Source organism: Rhinolophus hipposideros (assembly GCF_964194185.1).
Source record: "Rhinolophus hipposideros genome assembly, chromosome: 9".
NCBI classification, from domain to species: domain Eukaryota; kingdom Metazoa; phylum Chordata; class Mammalia; order Chiroptera; family Rhinolophidae; genus Rhinolophus; species Rhinolophus hipposideros.
Window position 1 is genome coordinate 13,813,535 of NC_138055.1, and position 16,332 is coordinate 13,829,866.

A 16,332-nucleotide genomic window follows, 5' to 3' on the forward strand; every position below is an offset into this window, starting at 1 on the left:
TCTAGGATAGTGCCAGACGCACAGTAGAGGCTCAGTGTACGCGTATGAGTCAAATGAGCCAACACCAACCAACTGCCACACTGTGCTAAATAAAGCTCTTTTAATTTTCCAACAACACTATGAAGAAGGATTATTATTACTATGTTCAATGAATACATGGGGGAATGAAGGCTCAGAGGGTTAAAATCACTTGCCTAAAGTCACAGAGCTGGTGAGCATCAGAACCTGTCATGCCAAAAGGTATTAGGATAGAGACAAAAGGAGAGTTCTGTTGTTATATAGTAACATAATTAATTGCATGTTATAGAATCAAAACATTTCTTTTTTCATGTGAAAAATTTCAAACACATAGAAAAGCAGAGAGAATTTAAGAATGAACACCAGTGTAATCACCACCCTGCTTTATATTATCTTAATATTTTTCTATATCTGAATCAGTTGTTTTTTTGTTTGTTTGAAGAGAAAGATGCAGCCGCCATGTTCCTTTCCTGCCATGTTCCTTTCCTTAATCTCATTTCCCTGCTTCCCTGTTCATTCCCTATGGTAATCACTATCTTTAATTTGGTATTTGTTGTTCACATGCATTTTTATACTCTCACTGCATATACTTATTACCCATAAATAACATGTTATTGTTTTCTGTTTTCAAATGTGATATACATGGTATCATACTTTGCAGAGCATTCCAGAATTTACTTTTGACAACCTACCCCATTGACACACACAGCTCTAGTTTAATGCTCATTGTTTGAATATACCATAATGTATTCTTCTGTTGATAGAATTTGTTTACAATTCTTTACTATTGGAAATGGGCTCTAATGAACATATTTTGTGCCGGAAGTGGAAAGTCCAAGAGCACCTGCACCTTCATTCTTACGAGATAAAGCCAAATTGCTCACCAAAATTATTTCCATTCCTACTGGTAGTGGATGAAACAGATTTGCCAGTCTGAAGAATGTGAAATGTTATCCTATTGTTTGTATAATTTGCATTACCCTGATTACTAGAAAGGTGCACATCTTTTCATCTTATTATAGTCCATTTGAATTTCCTCTTCTATCTTCGCCGATTTTTCCATTGGGGTTCATCTTAAAAAGTTATTTAGAGGGATTTATTATACATTCTAGAGATTAATCCTTTGTTACTTATATGAGTTGCAAACTATCTTCCCCCATTCTCTCGCTTTTACCTTTTAACTTTGTTTATGGTATGCTTATTAAACAATATTTAAAATCCAAGTGTAGTCAATTTGGCAATATTTTCTTTATGCCTTTTTAAAGAAATACTTTGTGCCTTTTTAAAGACATAATTTTCTATTCCTAGATCATAATGATATCATTCCATATTTTCTCCCCAAAGGTTTAGGTCTTTTTTTATTATTATTATTTAGATGTTTCTGTTCAGAAGTTGTAGGGAAGGGGTCTAATTTTATTTTACTTACCCTAAAATGCTTGTCCCAGAACCTTTGTTCACTGATTTTTAACGCCATCTCTGTCACATACATCATCCACACAATCTTCTTATTTTATAGACAAGAGAACAGAATCTGATAAGGTGAAGGCACTGTCCTGATCGTCTCTGTCCTGTTCATCACTCTCCACACCACACTGTCTTATTCCAGAATAAACCTGTATATCAAGGAAGCAACACCGAAACCATGCTCTTCTTTACCTTCAAAATGGCTACACTATCTTGGTCTTTGGCTTTTCCATAATGAATTTTAACATCAGGTTGTCAAAAAAAAAAAGTTAAGAATTAGATTGGGATTCCATTGAATTTATGTTTTAATTAGAAGAGAACATCTATTGATGTTTAGTCTTTCCAAATATGAACAGGCTATATTTCAATGATATTTAAAATTTCTTCCTTGAAGGTCTTCACACCATTTTTGTTAGAATTATCATGTAGGTAACTTTTAGTTTCTGTTCTATTATGAAAGGGATATATACATATACGTATATATTCTAGCTAATGTCCAGTTAGTGTTAAGAACGCCAATGACTTTTGAAACACTGAGTTCAGTAACCTGGCTGAATCTTTTTTTTCTCCCTTCAGTGATCTCTGAACATTTTATCGGTCTCCTGTCCCCACAAGGGCTGCTCCACTTCTGCTGCCTTAACGCCTTGGAACTTTGGTGTCATTGACCTCAGACACCACTTTGCCGTCCACACTCCTACAGGTGGTGGTCTGTGGATGGATCGCGTGAAGTTGCTGGCCAGAGCGTCACCAAAATCGAAGTCCTGCCCTTTTTCCAGCAGTTGGCGGTAGGTGGTGATCTCAGCCTCCAGCTCGACCTTGATGCTCAGCAGGGCCTCATACTCCTGGGTCTGGTGTTACCCCTGTGGCCAGGTCTGGGTCAGCTCTGACTCCAGGTGCAGCAGGATCCCGTTGAGCTGTTCCAACTGCATGGCATAGCATGCTTCCACCTCCCCCAAGCTCTTCTCCAAGCTGGCCTTCAGATTTCTCAGAGTCCAGGTCGATCTCCAAGGACAGGACTGTATGTCTCAGGCTGTGAGTGTCTTCTCAGCAGGTCCTATCGCAATGGTCTCCTCAATCTGCTGGGCATGTCTAGCTCCTCTAGGTTCTTCTGAGCCAGCTCATCATACTGGGCCCAGAGGTCCACCGTGATCTTGCTGGGGGTATCCAACTCCACGGTCAATCCAGCACTGGCAATCTGGTTTTGTAAACCATTTACATCCTTCTCATGGCTCTTCTTTATGAAGAGCAGCTCCTCCTTGAAAGCCTCAATCTCTATCACCAGCTGCAGTCAAGTTACTGGTGTCATCAGTGACCTTTTCGAGACCCCTGATGTTACTCTCCACAGGCTGGTTCATGGCCAGCTCCATTGACTACTTGACTCTGACGTCATCAGCAGCAAGATGGGCATTGTCGATCTGCAGAACAATGTGGGCACTGTCCACAGAACTTGGAAAGATCTGAGCCTTCAAGTCCTTGATGGTTTTGAAGTAATGCCCCTAGTCTCTGACCTGGGGTCCCTTCTTCTCCAGGTATTCCCAGATTTTGCTCTCCAGTCTCTGATTATCAGCCTCCAGGCTCCTCATTCTCTCCAGGTAGGAGGTCAGCTGGTGATTCAGGCATTGCATAGTCTCCTTCTTAGTCTAGATAACCCCCACACCCCCAAACTCCTGGTCATCCCCATGGCCAGACACCCAGATCCTCAGCTGCCACAGACACTGATGGAGCGTGACATGGAAATCTGGGAGCCTGAGCCCCCTGTGCCTGCATATGTGCTGGCTGCGCTGCTGGCCGGCCGGTCCCAGTGGCTGGGCAACTGCATGGAGCCCTTGTAGTTGGTTGAGAAGCTGTAGCAGGTGCTGAAGCTCATGTTGTTCAGGGAGGAAGGCAAGAGGCCAAGATTCAGGTGCAAGCCAAGGTGGCTAAATCTTTATTCTATAGTTTGTAGATTCTCTTTTCTTTGTCATCATAACATCAATAGGGAAAGAGAATTTTGTATTTTCCTTTCTAATCCTTAATTTCATTTCTTTTTCTTATTGCATTGGCTAGTATCTCTAGTTAATATTTATTAGAAATAGTGTTAGAAGGCATTCTTATCTTATTCATGACTTGAATGGGAAAACTTCTCAAGTTTCACCATATAGTATGATGTTTTCTGCAGATTTTTGGATATCCTTTAACATAGTAAATAATTCCCTTCTATTCCTACTTTGCTAGGAGTCTTAAAAATCACACTTGGAAACTGAATTGTATTAGAGAGATGATCATATGATTTTTCTCTTATCTGTTGAGACAGTATGCTAGAGTAATTTTTCTGATTTGAATCACACTAGAATTCTTGATTTTTAAAAACTTGTCACTGGATTTGATCAGCTAGTATTTCATTTAGAATATTTTCATCTATCTTTATGTGTAGTTGACTCATAATTTTCTTTTCCTCTATTATTCTTCAAATATTTTGAATTTGGGATTATATTACCTTCAAAAACTGAGTTGTATAACTTTCCTTTTGTTTTTATTCTCTGAAACATCAGTTCTCATGTTCATTTTCATAAACTAAGGATTTTGTTTCTTAAAAGTTTAGTGAAAGTTGCCTGAAAAATATTTATGACTGATGTTTTTTGAGGGAAGAGACTTTCTCATTTACTTTATTATTTGATCTTTTTACTAGTATCCTAGTTTGTATTTTTAGTTTACTATCCGTTTTCTATGCTTCTTTTATCTTTCAATTCTTGCCATATCTTAACTTTTCATATTTTTCCATTTTTTATCAGTAAATTATGATTATATATTTTTAGTGATGATCCCTTCATTTATTAATATCTTATCTATATGTTTATTAAGTCCAAACTATAAATTTTTCAACAGTCTAAAATTATTTAGTATTCCAAGAACTTAGCATATTTTAACAATTCCTTGAAGATTCTGTTCCCACCACCTCAACTTGTATTGTTTCCTACAATTTGGTTTTACCTTTTTTTTTTTTGTTAAACATTTTTTTTTAATTTATTGGGGTGACATTTGTTAGTAAAATTACATAGATTTCAGGTGTACAATTCTGTATTACATCGTCTATAAATCCCATTGTGTGTTCACCACCCAGAATCAGTTCTCCTTCCATCACCATATATTTGATCCCCCTTACCCTCATTTTCCATCCTCCACCCCCCCTTACCCTCTGGTAACCACTAAACTATTGTCTGTGTCTATGAGTTTGTGTTTCTCATTTGTTTGTCTTATTCTTTTGTTGTTTTTGGTTTATATACCACATATCAGTGAAATCATAGGGTTCTCTGCTTTTTCTGTCTGACTTATTTCACTTAGCATTATACTCTCAAGATCCATCCATGTTGTCACAAATGTTCCTATATCATCTTTTCTTACTGCCCAATAGTATTCCATTGTGTATATATACCACAACTTCTTTATCCATTCATCTATTGAAGGACATTTTGGTTGTTTCCATGTCTTGGCCACCGTAAACAAAGCTACAATGAACATTGGAGCACACGTGTCTTTAGGGATAAATGTTTTCAGATTTTTTGGGTAGATACCCAGGAGAGGGATTGCTGGGTCATATGGTAATTCTATTCGTAGTTTTTTGAGGAACCTCCACACTGCCTTCCATAACGGCTGCACCAGTCTGCATTCCCACCAACAGTGTATGAGGGTTCCTTTTTCTCCACAGCCTCTCCAACCCTTGTTACTATTTGTCTTGTTGATGATAGCCATTCTGACTGGGGTGAGGTGATATCTCATTGTGGTTTTTATTTGCATTTCTCTGACGATTAGTGATGTTGAGCAGTTTTTCATATGTCTATTTGCCATTTGTATGTCCTCTGTGGAGAAATGTCTCTTCAGGTCCTCTGCCCATTTTTCAATTGGGTTGTTTGTTTTTTTTGTTGTTGAGTTTCATGAGTTCCTTGTATATTTTGGATATTAGCCCCTTATCGGAGGCACTGTTGGCAAAAATATTCTCCCATTCAGTTGGTTGTCTCTTTATTTTGTCGATGGTTTCTTTTGCTGTGCAGAAGCTTTTAAGTTTCATATAGTCCCATTCATTTATTTTAGCTTTTACTTCCATTGCCTTTGGAGTCAAATTCATAAAATGCTCTTTGAACCCAAGGTCCATAAGTTTAGTACCTATGTTTTCTTCTATGCACAGAAAAATTAGTTTTTAAATCAGAATTAACAGTTAATTGAATTTATTTACATGTTTAAAATTTTCTCTTTTCTTAAAACCGGGCCCTCAAATTCTTTGTCATTCCTTCCCTGGAGCACTGGGGCTCTACACACCCCTTCAATCTTGGTAGACTTGTGAGTGCTTGGGCCAATAAAGTATGGAGGAAGTCATAGTGTTTAACTTCTCAGATTGGGTCATAAAAGGCACTGTGGCTTCCCCTTTAGAACGCTCACATGTGGAGCCCTGAACTCACCATGTGAGAAGTTTAACTGTTCAGAGGCCACCAAACTGTGAGCAAACTAAGCTCCAGGGAAGGGCCATTTGAAGGCACCTTGCTCTACGGTCCTAGTTATCAAGTCATCCAACCCAGGCAGCAGACATGTGAGTGAAGAAGCCTCCAGATGATTCCAGCCTCCAGCTGTCGATTCATGACCAACCTTTGAGTCTTCCCACCCGAGGTCCCAGACATCACAGAGCAGAGACCAGCCATCCCTGCTGTGCCCTGTCCAAATTCTTGACCCACAAAACCCATAAGCATAAGAAAATGATTGTTTTAAGCCACTAAGGTTTGGGGTAATTTGTTAAACAGAAAAACTAACTAGAACATTGTTATTTCTTCTATTCTAGACTTTAGCTGTGGCTTTATTTTTCTTCTTGCTGAAATGCATTGTTTAATAGATTTTTTTTAAGAGAAGTTTTTATGGGTGGCAAATTCTCTTAGTCTTTGTATAACTGAATGTCTTTACTTTGCCCTCACTCTTGATTAATAGTTAACAGTTCTTTGTTTTCAACACTTAAAAGATATTGTTCCATTGTCTTCTGCCATCTCTTATTACTCATGATAGCCTAATTATTGTTCTTTTGTCTCATAGCTTTACATTTTTTTAAATCCATCAATATGGATTTAAAAAAAAAAAAAGCATCATCGAGGATTAAACGAATTTGTCTCGTCTTTCTGTGTCATGCATCTGAGCCCAGGGTATTTGTCTTAATTGTGATTACTGAGAAAGCATGGGTGTTGTGGTCAGGTCAATTTGATTTTGAAAAAAGTTCCACCACTTGCCATATTAATCTTGGGCAAGAAAATGTTCCACGCTCCCTTTCCACCTATCTGTCTTTCCAGTATCTGCCTTGCAGAGTTAATATGAGAATTAAATGGTAGTATGTGCTTCCTAAATATATGTTATAATGATGATTATCTTGCCTTTGCTTCACATTCTACTTCAGCTTTCTCATCTGTTGAGGGCAGTAAAGGGGACCTTGCAGGTGGTTGTGAGAATTAAATCAGAAAGTGCCTACTATTATGTCTAGTGTATACTACACCCTCAATAGATGTTGCTTTATTTTTATTATTAGCATCCAAATGGAGAAAGAAGAGGAGGTGACAGTGTGGCAGAGCACGAGCTCTAGCATGGGAAAGAGTCCAGGAGGAGCTCAGCTCAGTTTACTGTGTGTGCATGGGCAGGTCTCCTCTCCTCTCGGGGTCTCTGCGTCCTCTCCTGCCTACAGAGAAAGCAATTCCTGCCTCCTCGTGCTTGGTGGGATCCTGAGTGACACTTCTAACGTCAAGATCCCTCAATTTGCAAGGTCTCGGTAAGAGAGTCAGGCCTGGAGAACGAAGCACAGAGAAGCAGTCTGGACGGCTTGGTCACGGCCACTTGGTCTGGCAGCCGCTCCCTGACAGAACCATTCCCCTGTGGCCTCCCCGGCCCTGCCCGAGTGAACTTGGATGATAGGCCAAAAAACAAGTGCGTAACGAAGTGAAAACTTGGGGAATGAAATACAATCCTGTCCCATTAGCTGTCAAACCCAGGGCTGCCAAAATATTTCTGGGAACTATTGCTGCCTTGCAGATGTCCTTATAGTGGAATAAGGGGCGACTGGTGAAAATCCAGAGTGAAAGGGCAATGGCCCCTGCTCTGACTTGGGATCCAGATACCCTGTGAACTGAAATCAGAGCAGTCAACTGAATATAAGTTTCTTTTCTTAAATAAAAACTCCAATTTCCTCTGCTCTCCTAGGACTAAAAGTTCGTTGCCCGCTAGCCTACCTTTGCTGACTTAATTTTGCTAGAAACCGCTGCCTGCAGCAAAGAAAGAAAGTCTGGCTACGTTAGTTCACAGCATAGGCTCTTTCGGTGAAAAGGAATTAGGGAGAAAAGAGTGCAAAGGAATTAAGGAGAAGAAAAGAGTCAACTACCTTTGAAAGAGGTTGTTCTGGGAGGAGGTGATCGAGTGCCCCACGGGATCACTGTCGTCCCACACGATCATTTGCTGGTCAGCCTGCTACGCCGACACACAAACTCCGCACCATTCACAGCGAGCAGGATCGCATGGGACTTATAAGATACATAGAGCTGGCCCCTGCCGTTGGGGGAGGGGACCAGCGAACAGAGCGCTTTTTCCTAATTAGCTGTTTTTGTACAGGGAACGCATGACCCAAACACAACCACCAACTGCGTCTTTGACACATACAGGCAGAAAGGGGGAGCTGGGCTTTTGTCCGCCGCAAATTCTTTCAACTTGCCTGTCTCCCCAAGCCACAAAACTCAACAATGAGTCAGATGAACAAGACCATTTCGTGTAGTTTGCTAACTGGACTTGGAAACAGGTATTTCAACCCAGTTAGGGTCAAAAAATACTGTGAAAGGGAAATTGGGTTAGTAGCTCTTTCTTGCCTTTTCTAAAAGATTTTTGACCATTTTTACCATTTGCCTGAGTTTCCAGTGTATCCTAAAACTGTACGTAGCGCAAACAGAAACAAACATACCTTAAGGAACAAATCTTAGGAATAAATCCAACCCATTCTTAGACCCCAAGTGTTCTGTCGAAACTGCCTTCATCACATTGACTGTTAACTTAGTAAAAACAAATGAATTTCAAAGAATATTGTAAAGTGAATTCCTTTCCCTGCCTAAGGGGTTCTTAATAAAATACCTAGTCAGTTTAAGAAGCAGCAAACTGAAGAATCAAGGATAAAGCAAGGAAAACAACGTTTGCTTTGTGGATGTGTAGATATGTGTGTGATATTGTTGATTCTTTGATTTGGAAACAATGAAAAAAAATCTCAAACATGTTTCAACCATCCGCTTAACTGAAAGCAGTTATGCACGGATGATTTTCCCAGAGCCAGAGGTAACATGTGCGAACACTAAGTATGCCGAACTGGAAGTCATCAAAATGCCGTGCCTTATGGCACTGCCCAGGTAGCCGTCACCAGAGCACTTCCACAGGCAGCTCAAAGAGAATTTCCATCTGGAGCCACGGCACAGGCAGGTTCAGAGAACTTCCCAACGCTGAGGTTAAAGAAATCCACCACAAAATGCTTCTCCAATTGGGTAAACACAGTCTTTCATGGACAGAGTTGTTTAGCAAAAATAGTGCCTTCTTTGTTTCACCACATAATCACTTGGTTGTATAGCACAACTGGAAAATGGTGACAAGACCATAAAAAGCTACATGGAAAAGTGTCAAATTAAACCCAGAGCAAAACCCAGAGCTGATTGGCTTAATTGGTGATAATGAGAAACGAAACCACATCTCTACTTGCAAAGTAAAATAGAGAACTGAAGCAATTACCCAGAAAATTTACCGACAGCCCTTTGCCGAAATGCCTAGAAAATTGAGGCCAAAGTGTTTTGAGATTTCAAATGTCAAAGGCCTGAAAGTCCCACCCCACTTTGCTAATGATGACCTGGACCCGATGCATGCTCCACTTTTTCCGACGGAAAAGAGAAAACGGTGTCCTACAGTGCCGCACAACCTTCCTTCCCCCCCCCCCCCCATCCCTGTGGGTGATTGATTAGGTTCCTGCCCGCAGAGACTGTTAGAAGCACCTCTGGGCAGAGATTTCAAGTCCCTGGAAAACAGTAGGTGTGGACTTGGGGTAGGAAGTGAGGAAAACCCAAGGGGTCAGTAAGACGAAAGGAAAATAAATGCAAAGGCCCTTTTCTAGGGATCAGACTGGGGCACACTTTTAAAGAAAATGTGACAGTCTACCCATCGCTGGAATGCCAAGCAAGCCATTTGCTAATGGTCAAACTCAGAGGCTCCTTCACGAGCCCGGTCTGGGGAAGTGTATGCTATGAAATTCTGCAAAATAGTCTGTTGGAAGCAACAATTTCTGGGGACATCTGGCAGGCAAAAGGGGAGTACAGCCACTGATATATATTCCTGTCTGAACTTAAATACTACCGGTGTGCTAACTTTGCATTTCCAGATTTGTATACCTCACTTGTAACAGGCAGTGTCATCTTTCTCCCTTAAATTTCTAACACTACTCTGTCCCCTGAGAACAGACACATTTCGGGGTGATATCCTTGTGGCCTCAAAGACAGCAAGTAAGACCGTGGCTGAGTCCGAGAGGTGACCCCGATACACACTGTCAGAGAACCAGGGTTTGGATGTGGGAGGGCTTGGGGTGGCCTTACCAAAGCTGGGGGCACTGTGCAGGGTCATGTCCCGGATCACCCGCGTGCCGAAACAGGACCACATCAGCAGGAACTGCTGGGCCACTTTCTTCAGGGACCCTTGTCTCTTGGCAGCCACCTGCAACAAATGAACAGCTTTACCAGCGGTTAGGACTTGACCTTTCCAGTTATCTCTGTCTTTGAAAAATGACAGCAAGGCTTATGTAAGGTCTCCAAGTTCAAAGTATGGAGCAATGGTTTTCAATTTTTTGTTTTTAGCAGCAAAAATACACTTTTAAAAAATGAAATCTCTTGTCAAGGCCCTTATCTGCATAACAGACAAAAGAGATGCTGACCTAATTGGCCCAGGGCAGGGAGACTCAGAGCGCCGCCTCCTGCAACACGCCCCCCCATAGCTCCAGGGGCACCCAGGCCTGTCCTCGGAACCCTAGGGCTCCGTGACTGGCTGCTCAGGAATATTCAGGTAGCTCACGGCGGGCCCTGTACCACTAAGTGTCACGAAGGCCAGCGACGGGCTGCAGTACCAGGGCTGTGCCTCCCACGGAGCTCACCAACCTTCACAACACACCGGTCCACCATGGCGTCTAGCCACTCGACGTACGACTCGATGGGAGACTGCTCCTCCAGGAGGTGGTCAAACTCCTGATACACTGTCAAACAAAGGGAACCCCACACGTCACTACACGGGGGTTTAAACAGGGATGTATCTTAAAGGAACAAAGGAATACAACTGAATAAACAGAACTCCAAAGTATGAGCAGGGCATTTAAGACTTCAGAAAGTTGAAGAGTTTAGAAACTATGCCCCACATTACTTTTCCCAGTTCATCTTCATGCTTATGAGCACTTTAAACCCTGGCCACCCAATATTACGTGCCATTCCCCCAAGTTGTATTTTATCAGGCAGTTCCCTCTGCTTGAAATGTTTGGCTCTTCGTGACCCAGCTTAAATGACCCTTCTGTGAGATCCTTCCTACCCTCCCCAGTCCTCTTGCCAACAAACCGATCACTTCTCTATACTTTCATAGAACTTTATTTTCTGTATTCTGTCTTCATTATATCACTCATGACACTGTTATAGATAGGAGTGTGTGTGTGTGTGTGTGTGTGTCCCCACCAGTTCTCTGCCTGACAATCTTTATTAGCTGGTGCATTACCTGTAATGCAGCAGTTACCAGCGCATGCAGGCTTGTGTGAACAGACAGAGGCACTGTCGCTCTGTGCCACGTGCATGGGCACCTTTGATAATTCAAATGTTTCTGAACCACAACTACATTGGGCAAGCTGCCTTAGCAGCCTGTCAGTGCTCAGCTTAAGTAGCACTGAATACCAGTTAAGTAGTAGATGCTTAATAAATATTTGTGGAATAAAAGAAACGATCTCTATGCCCTCAGTGTCCACATTAGTAAAAGGCGGATAAATCGTACCACTTTACAACAACCTGTCTTCACTTGCAAGTCGGATAACTGAATCGGGAACTACTTCGTAACTAGTGAAGCACGATGGGAAACAAACATCGCTGTGGTGACCTCCAATTTGAAACATCTCTTTTCATTCCATTTTTTTGTGTTTTTGTATGTGGATATCAATAAATCAAGTCACAATTCAAGATCCATACATTTCAATATAGTTTTCATTTGGGCAGTTTTTTTCTCCCATTTCACTGGCCCAGCCAATTGGCCCTATTTTATACTCAGTTGATAACTGCTACCAGAGGTCAGCTTCCAGGACCAGAAGGTCATGACACTTTAGAATGACAAGGGGCTTTGAAAGTCCATTTAGTTAATCTGCCTCATTTTACAGGTGAGGAAGCGCTGTCTTAAAGAGATTCAGCGGCCCATTCAAAGTCAGAGGGTGTCTTAGTGACAGAGCAGGGCCTGGAACCCTGGCCTCTGAATTTCTGGTTGGTGCTCGTTTACTCTTCATAACACCGTCTGTGTACCTGAGCTATTGTGGTTCAATTGAAAATGATGACAGTGGTGGCAATGAAAGTGCTGACTGCTAACAGTTACCCAGTACGTGCCACGGGCCAGGCACTCTTCGAAAGACGTCACATCAACACACTCGTTTGACCTTTGACAACCTCTAGAATGTGAATGTCACGAGGCCAGCACCTAGACCAGTGCTTGATATATAGGAGTTGCTCAAGTGTTTGTTGAATGAATCCATGAACAACCCAAGGAGGTAGGTACTATCATTACCCCTATTTTACAAATGAGGAAACTGAGGCACTAAGAACTGAGCAACTTTCCAAAGGTTTCACAGCTAGTGAATGGCAGAGGCAACTTTGAACCCCAGCCTGACCCGAGTGCTTGCCTCCTAACCGCTTCACTGCATTAGCACTACACTGTGTACCAGGCATGGGGCACACACGGCCCCATTTAATCCCTTCGCATTACCCCCATTTGACAGATTTGGAAGCCAAGTCACAGTGCACGAGGGCCAGGGTTGGAATCAAGGTCTGCTGGGCATCCCAGGCCTATGTTCTTACCACAGTACCACCTATTCATTCTAATCAGTATGCTTGAGGCCCAGCTGCACTTTTTCGTTTAAGGTGAGCAGAATGTTCCCAGCCAGGATCTAGAGCACAGATGTGACGGTGACCCCCTAAAGCAAGAACCTGTCGACTGGGCAGCTGGTTGTAAGGAAAGGAGAATGCAGCACACAGTTGACCCTGATCCTGCTCAAACTGACCTCTGGTCCAGCTCACTGTGTGCAGGGACTCACTTCCCAGGTGTCCGGGAAGTGCAGGGATGACATCCGTGTGCCAGGCCATCTGCGTTCAGGCTTGGCACCCTTTCTCCATCCCCTTCTTCCTGGCACTGCCTCACATAGCGGGTCTTCTTTGGTAAGATGCAACACATGTGTAAATTAGTTGGTCACCTTCCAATTAGCCATTAGCTTTGAGTTCCATATGGGAAGGGCAGTGTCTACCTTATTCCCGGCTTACTGCCCAGCATCTAACATCGTGCCTGATCCAGGACAGGCACTGAGTACGTACCAACTGGGCTGAACTAAACCACAGATGAAAGAGATGCTGACCTGGCTGAATCAAGGGAAAGAGACTCAGAGTGTCTAGAAGAAAGATACAATCACAGCCTGAAAGGGCACCATTCTGCCCTCAGATGCTTGAACAGAAAGCCCCAAAAGGTTTTCGTTGAGAGGTAGCTGTGACCTTCATGGTGTTCGAGCAAAGGCTCCAAGCCTGGTCCCTAAAGCAAGTGATGGTAATTGTATTTTAGCCTATGAGTCAGGGTCACCTTTTCCTCCCCCACGAAAGATGCTGAGGGGAGAAGAGAGCTGAGCTAATGCTGCTGGAATGGTTAGCAGAACCAGGAAGTCAGATGTTCTCGGTTTCCACTCATCGGATTGGTCCTGTACAGACATTACAGACACCTCCTCCACGCCAGGCTGGTATGCGGCCCTGGGGACCCAGCCATCCCAGTACAGCTAATGCTGTTAGTGCTCACCAGCCATGCTTTTCATTGGCCTGCTAGCAAGGAGTAGGGAAAAACAGAACAAGAAGCATGACTGAAAGAACTTGGGAAGATCCCGGAACCTCTGAAGCGTGCCCACATCTTGTTAATGTTGTCTCCTCTGCTCCTATGCAAAGTGACAGCACTAGAGCATGGTGGTACAGCTGAGACCGGACTTGTGGGGAGGTTCGCTGACTCTGAGGCTGTTTTCTCATCTGTAAAGACTCTTCCTCATGCCGTCAATGTGGAGATTAAATGAGCTCCTGCATGCGGTGGGTTTGACAGGGGACCTGGCACAGACTAACTAAGCAGCTTATATGCTGAAATATTATTTTAGTGACAATCTCTAAAATTCTTAACAGGGGAAAGCAGGCTGGGGGCTGCATGGAGGAAGAAATAAGTTCCTGATAGGAGCTCTGGGGTGGATGAGAACAGAAGCTCCACGGAAGGTCCACGTGGTACAATGTTTCAGCCGCTCCACTTACTTTTGAAAAGGGTTTTGAAATGGGAAAGAAGTCTCTAATAGGAACACCTTAGGGAACATTGTTTATAACCACCACAAGCTTAGACAGGCTGGAGATAGCTTTCCCTCAAGACAACAGTGTAGAAGGCATATATTGGAAATCAGAGGGGCCAGAGGCTCTCAGAAGAACAGACCCCTCTTCTCGGGGGGACAGCCACTCTGCAGCTTCCGGAACAATGTCACTATTAGGATCTTGGGCTTCACCCCATTCAAAAGGTGAGCGTGTGGCAGCTGCCATATCCTCCCAGCTCCAGATACTCAGCACCAACCTTGCGGAGAGCTGATGGGAGGAGAGCTGACATCCTTCCCACCCTCCTGCTCCTCTTCCCCAGAGGCATGAGAAAGGAAGGCTGAGCAAAGTAAGGAAGACGCCAAGGACCCCCGTCCAGCGTCCCCGGGCTGAGGACCCTGGGCAGCAGGCTGTGCCGGGCCTTTGGGAAACAGCACAGATGTGCTAACGATGTTGTGTGGCCCACCCATGTCCTCTGCTGCCAGAATAAGCCGACTGCATCAGGGCTACGTTTGGAGCCGTATTCCCACAGTCGTTGAGCACAGAGACATGAAGATATGTCCACAGAAGTAAATCACTATCCAGCCCCTTCTCAAACATTTAATGTGATCCAAAGGTTCCCCTGCCAAGAGGTGGGTTGACTCATGTGACCCTCACTGAAAAACCAGCAGCTTATCCAGCTGACTCCAGGCTGACATACACAGAGAGGCGACAAGCTTCTATTCTCTCTTTTTTCATGCCACCTATGGAACTGTGCATGGCATCGAGGGTCCCCTGAGGGGCTTTCTGCATGGCTCTGTGCTGCCCAGGAACCATTTTCCCCCCAAATCTTGACACATGTCCTCTTAAAGCAATTAGTGAACCCATCTGGGCTGACCCATTAAACAGGAACAACAAAAGGGAGAGGACCCTACCGGGAAGCCCAGGGTGGGAATGCCACTTAAATATTGCCCAAGATACTTTTTCTTCCTTTCTTTTTTCAACAAGTCGAAAAGACAACAACCCCTGGTGGGACATCTTACACTGGATGATGAGTTTCCGGTGCTCATCGCGAGAGTCCTCCATGGTGTAAAGGGTTTGCTTAGTGATGCTGTTGAGGTCCACATTCCTCCAGTCTTCCAGCATCTGGAAGGTGATGTCTGCACTGTGGATCACTGTTCGCGATGCCTAGAATCCAGTCCAATCAACTCATTAGCTCATGGGTTGTTAGGTTCAAACCCTTCACTTCTTTTAAGCCTTTTCAATGAATCTGCCAAAGGTGTTTTGCAAAGTACTTTGAAATTCAGGGAAACTCAGTTTCAGGAAATGAGGAGGTGGGTCCACAACTCAGTAGATCCGTGCACTGTTTTCTCTTGCAGCTCTCTCACATCTATCTCCCTTCTCTGTGCAAAACCACCTTGAGGTGGCAGGGCCACACCAAGCCCTGCTGTCCCCAGCCCCTTTGGTCTTGACCCCGTGGATCAATGGGATGCGGCCCAGAGATCTGTCAGCCTTCTTGCTTAATCACCAGTGTGTCTCTAGTGCCAAAGAAGCGACACACCCAGAGCTAGGGATGGTCCTGCAGCCACCTGGGCCTATGAGAGCTTTAACCCCACTGATTTACAGTGTATGTTTTCCTTTAAATGCATTCTGAAGCAATTCACAGCCTAGCTTTCTGTTTTGGCTTTTTATAGAACTATAATGATTAAAACAAATATAAATAATTGAGATGGAGGGAAAGGGAAACCATACCTTACGACTTGGTAGTTTATGGGCATGTGTGTGTGTGTGTGTGTGTGTGTGTGTGTGTGTGTGTGTGTGTGTATTTAAGCTGTGGTTTCCTCAGCAAACCCTCATTAGTAAAACTTAAATTTGCAAGGTGGAACAACACTTGGAACAAAAATACTTGGAACCACCAAGCTGAAACAATACTGATAAAAGCAAAGAAAAACATTTCCAGAATTATTTCCTTTATTTACATATTTTCAAAAAAGTCTTTAGTAAAATGAAAAAAAAAAAGGAAAAAGAAAAAAAGACCTCAAATGCACATGGACATTATGTGTCTCCTAATGCTTGTGAATTTCCAGGCAAAGGTAAATACTGACAGTGCCTTTTACACCCAGACTATCTCAGCACAAGTAAAACCTTACTTAAATCATTGTTAGAATTCTTTGAAGGTCAGGGGCCTAGGATATCTGAACACGTGAGTTGGGTCCGTCGCTAACGAGAATGAAAACAACTGAATGTAAAGGTC

General features: G+C 43.2%; 1 protein-coding gene and 1 pseudogene across 3 annotated transcripts in view; both read right to left on the reverse strand.

Annotated features, from left to right (window-relative positions):
- The window catches only part of RFX4 (regulatory factor X4), a 139,258-nt gene that overhangs the window by 28,849 nt on the left and 94,077 nt on the right, over positions 1-16,332 (reverse strand). For both annotated transcript variants that reach the window (XM_081060966.1, XM_081060967.1), the window contains exons 11-13: positions 15,122-15,266; positions 10,647-10,741; positions 10,092-10,209 (exon numbers count right to left, since the gene is read on the reverse strand). In XM_081060966.1, the coding sequence (XP_080917092.1) occupies positions 10,092-10,209; positions 10,647-10,741; positions 15,122-15,266 (358 nt within the window). The remainder of the gene's footprint in view (positions 1-10,091; positions 10,210-10,646; positions 10,742-15,121; positions 15,267-16,332) is intronic.
- On the reverse strand, positions 2,119-3,349 carry LOC308502352 (keratin, type I cytoskeletal 18-like; annotated as a pseudogene). The gene has a single exon. The product of its transcript is annotated as a keratin, type I cytoskeletal 18-like (transcript).